The following is a 4361-nucleotide window of genomic DNA, read 5'->3' as shown; positions in this document are numbered from 1 at the left end:
TCTTTTCTCTCGGAATGTTTCCGAGGACCGTTCCATCGGAAATATCCGAGGAGATACCGACGAACAATCCTAGGAAATGTTTCTTCGGAATGTTCTCTGAATCTTTAATTCTCGGTATTCCCTTAGAATTTTCCGAGGAAATTCTGAGGAAATTTACTTTCTGACCAGAAATTTTCGACGACCATTCTCGTCGGTATGTCCTCGGAATACCGTTATTCCGAGGACATACCGACGATATTTGTCGTCGGAATACCGGTGTTTTCTTGTAGTGAATAGCTCATATCCATGTTAGGTGTACATGAAGAATGTGACTTAGTTTCACATAGCAGGTGGATCGAACTTGAAATTTGTTGGTGTTCCAAACTCTTCCCCCTACCACTTGACCACGAGCTCTCGGTCCACACATTCTTAGAACTATAATATTTAAAAATTATAGAACCATTAATTTATGAATATAGCATAAAAATCAAAATTAGTTTGTTAGTATGAATAAAAATTTAAACTAATAAAAATAATTAATTTTATTAGAAATTGGCTAAATAATAATATGTAACAAAATATTTACCAAATAAAACTCAGATGGCAGACATGGCTGCTTGCATACGCCAATCAGCTTGGTTTCGCCCCCGAACGAGCCAGGTTTGTCTCTCCTTTTTCTAATCCAAAACATCATATCATATTCATGACAGCGTGACGAGTCCCTATATCCACACTGAACAAACCTAAAACTTGAATAGGTAATCCGTGCTCTTGAAGGCGAGGTGACCCGTGACCCTAAGAAACGTTGAGGGGAGTGGCCGAACGTATAGCTCTTCTGAAAACCCCAGTGACAACCCTCTAACGTATGGAACAAGTAAGAGGAGGTTCAACACGGATTCTACACTTCAAAATATGGAATCAATCCTTCTCAGTCGAGCAGTGAATAATATCAGTTTACAGGTCCTAAAGTGTAATAAGTTTCACCACAACAACTGGGCCTATTGGCATGATTAGTCTGCTTCATTCATTTGTAGCTATCTGATTGACATCTGTGAAGGGGTTCCAAAGAATACTGCTTGTGTTCTAGTTTTCACCGTGAACTATAAATATATGCTGCAATCTTGATTATATATTTTCTTGACCATTTGTGTAAGTCCCACTTTTTGCAACACCTCATCATCCTTTTTGACATTTTTATTGACAAAGGGTTATAAACGATGTTTCAATTATTATTTTAAACGTATATACCATGGTACATGCACAGAAAAAATGTGAAAATAAACAATTGAATTTTCCAAGAAGAAATTAACTAAAAATAAAGATTGATCCGTGGAATTAGTTATCCAACACGTTGAATTACAAAAAGTACATGTTTCTAAAGATAGTATTATCTATTTTTAATGTGTGTTTTAAGTATATTTATTCCGAGTGTGTTTACGTAGAAAACAAATACTTTTCACGAAAGAAAGCATGAGATTTGCTACTTGGTGTATAGTTTCTTGTCTTCTCATCTTACTCGTAATAACTGATGGTAAAGTACCTAAAGGTATACTCTATTCATTTCTAATGAAGTTATTGTCACAAGTCGCAAAATGTTGAACTCCAATTTTTTTAATCTAAATATCTTTAACCACCAATTAATATTTTTTTAATGTGTGTATTGTTGATAGAAAATTATTGAAGAGGTTGATCCAGATAAGCTGTTTTTTTTGGTTGAAGTTGATCCAGATAATATATGTCCAAGAATAGAAGATATCGAAGGAAACTGCAAAGTTGATGGACTGAAAGCGTGTGAGAAGTATATGTCGACAACTTATAACCGTAACTATTTTAATTGCACATGTGACAACGTCTACATGATACATAAGATCAAGCGTTACTGCCGATGTAATTCAATATGTCCAGACGCTCCACCTCCATCGATCCAGCCTCGTTAAATAACATCTCACTAGTCCTTACTGATAACAAAAGAGAAGTTGTGAGTGTTTGTAGTGTGGAGATCAAGTGTTTGTAGTGTGGAGATCACACACGAATAGGTTTTGTTAGTTACCAATCTTTCTTTTGTAATAAAGTCATGAGTTCATATTTTATTACTAGTATGAGTTTCTCAATCACACTAGAAGAAATATGGCTATTGGTAGCAGTTCACGGTAACACGAATTCTCAAACTGCTACCAAAAATAGTGTAATCCGATACCCATCTTTTTCATAGCGTTAGTTCCTCGCTAGCGATAAATTTAATCCGGGAAGGAAAAAAAATTAATAAAAAATACAGTAAAACAGAGTAAAGTGTTGTCGCGATGCAAAAGACTGCCTCTCCTTCACTCTTCACATAGAAACCATCGAAGAAAAAAAATGATTGGGAAGCCCAATCTCTCCGATTTTTGATCGATCTTCGTGTCTGAACGGTGTTGTTTTCGCCGGCGGTCAGATTTCCGGTGAACCCACATTCGATTTTGTCTGTAATTCCTTTGATTTATCTGATTTCTCAGATGAATTCCTTTGATTTGTTTCAGCTTTTACAATTTCGATTTCACCGAAGATTAGGAGGAGAGAAGTCAGGTTACAGAATCACGAGAAGTCAGGTGGTAATCAATTCCGTTTTGCATTTGATATCGTCATGGGCGAACACGATTGTTGTTCCTTTCTCGACTGAAGCTTTGAGTGTTCCTTTCTCTTCTCTTTTGCTTTGCAGGTTTTAGGTTTTGATTGTTCCTTTCTCGAGTGAAGCTAGTGGAGTTGAAATCCGAAGGATCTTATTGATCAGGTGATTTTTTTACAGCCAAATAGAAGTCGTTTCTTGTTGATCTTTTTGAATGACTGAGTTATAGTATCTGATTGAATCGTTGATTGTTTATGTGTTCCTCTGTGAATGTCATTGTGTCTGTTTGGTGTATGTTTGACATAATCTTATGGCTTTGTTTGATTTTGTTGGTCTATCGGTTAGAAACTTAGAACATAAAATGGTCGAAAAGTCATGGGTTCATCTAAACAGGTAAGGAAAAACAATATATATTATAGGAACTGAATTTTTGTGTGTGATTAAGAGTGTTGAAATTATGCTTTCATGTGTCTAAACCGAAGAGCTGATCCTGGTTATGAGAGTGGTGCGTGGGAATTTGTGAGGTGTGTTGGTGCAGATTTGCGAGAGTCTGAGTTGATCATTTGCCCATGTATTGATTGTCGCAACGTAGCTCGTCACTCAGCCAGTGTTATTGTGGATCATCTAGTAACAAGAGGAATGGATTTGAGTTACAAGATGAGGGAGGATTGGTATCACCATGGAGAAGTAATGTCAGGGACTGACAGTAGAAGCAATGGAAGTGAGAAGAGGAATGAGATTTTAGGGTTATACCAAGCAGCTGCCTTTGTTGATGAAGAGTTTCTTAGGCATGGTGACTTAAGTGAGGTTGCTGAAGGTGAAGATAAGGCAGAAGATGAGTTTCTTGCTAAGCTAGACGATGCAGAAACACCTATGTATCCAAGTTGTGCTAACCACAGCAAGCTCTCTGCAATTGTTTCACTCTTTAGGATAAAGACACAGAGTGGTTGGTCTGATAGAAGCTTCGATCTGCTGCTTGAGACTTTGCCACAGATGCTACCCGAGGATAATGTCTTGCACACGTCCTTGTACGAAGTGAAGAGGTTTTTGAGATCTTTTGATATGGGTTATGAGAAGATACACGCCTGTGTGAATGACTGCTGTCTATTCAGAAAGGAGTTTGAGAAGCTAGACAAATGTCCGAAATGCAATGCTTCAAGATGGAAGATTAACTTGCGCACAGGTGATGTGAAGAAAGGTATTCCACAGAAAGTTCTAAGGTATTTTCCCATAATCCCACGGCTGAAGAGGATGTTCAGGTCAGAGGACATGTCAAAGGACTTGAGGTGGCATTTTACTAATAAGAGCACTGATGGAAAAAGCAGACATCCGGTTGATTCTGTTACTTGTAATCAAATGAATGACAGATACCCTTCATTTGCCGCTGAAGAAAGAAATCTTCGGCTTGGGCTGTCCACAGATGGGTTCAATCCTTTCAACATGAAGAATGTGAACTACAGCTGTTGGCCTGTTTTGCTTGTCATTTACAACATGTCACCTGAAAAGTGTATGAAGGAGGAGAACATCATGTTGTCGTTGCTGATTCCTGGTCCAAGCCAACCTGGTAACAATATTGATGTGTACTTAGAACCGCTTATAGAGGATCTAAACCACCTGTGGGAGAAAGGAGAGTCAACGTATGATGCAGTCAGCCACACCACTTTCACATTAAGAGCTATGCTTCTCTGGACTATTCAGGATTTTCCAGCATATGGGAATCTTGCAGGCTGCAAAGTAAAGGGCAAAATGGGTTGTCCTGTGTGTGGAAAAAACACAGACA

At 38.0% G+C, this 4361-nt stretch overlaps 1 protein-coding gene and 1 long non-coding RNA gene across 2 annotated transcripts; both read left to right on the top strand.

The window, feature by feature from the left end:
• The first annotated feature begins 1444 nt into the window (after positions 1-1444).
• On the top strand, positions 1445-2069 carry LOC106302651. Its single transcript, XR_001262456.1, has 2 exons — positions 1445-1525; positions 1699-2069. It is a non-coding gene; the product is annotated as an uncharacterized LOC106302651 (long non-coding RNA).
• A 977-nt stretch (positions 2070-3046) lies between these two features.
• Positions 3047-4319, top strand: LOC106329151. The gene is made up of 2 exons (XM_013767761.1): positions 3047-4218; positions 4280-4319. The coding sequence occupies exons 1-2, from the start codon at positions 3047-3049 to the stop codon at positions 4317-4319; spliced, it is 1212 nt and encodes a 403-aa protein (XP_013623215.1).
• Positions 4320-4361: the final 42 nt, after the last annotated feature.

The sequence above is a fragment of the Brassica oleracea genome, chromosome C1 (genome assembly GCF_000695525.1).
Source record: "Brassica oleracea var. oleracea cultivar TO1000 chromosome C1, BOL, whole genome shotgun sequence".
Lineage (NCBI taxonomy): Eukaryota > Viridiplantae > Streptophyta > Magnoliopsida > Brassicales > Brassicaceae > Brassica > Brassica oleracea.
Note: the sequence above shows the minus strand (reverse complement) of the source record. Positions and strands in the feature narration are given on the sequence as shown.

Bases quoted from the DNA above. Each gene is read 5' to 3' on its own strand.
- LOC106329151 (XM_013767761.1), top strand. From the start codon at position 3,047: ATGTGTCTAAACCGAAGAGCTGATCCTGGTTATGAGAGTGGTGCGTGG. The intron at 4,219-4,279 runs GTATGATGCAGT...TGGACTATTCAG, and splicing joins TGGGAGAAAGGAGAGTCAAC to GATTTTCCAGCATATGGGAA.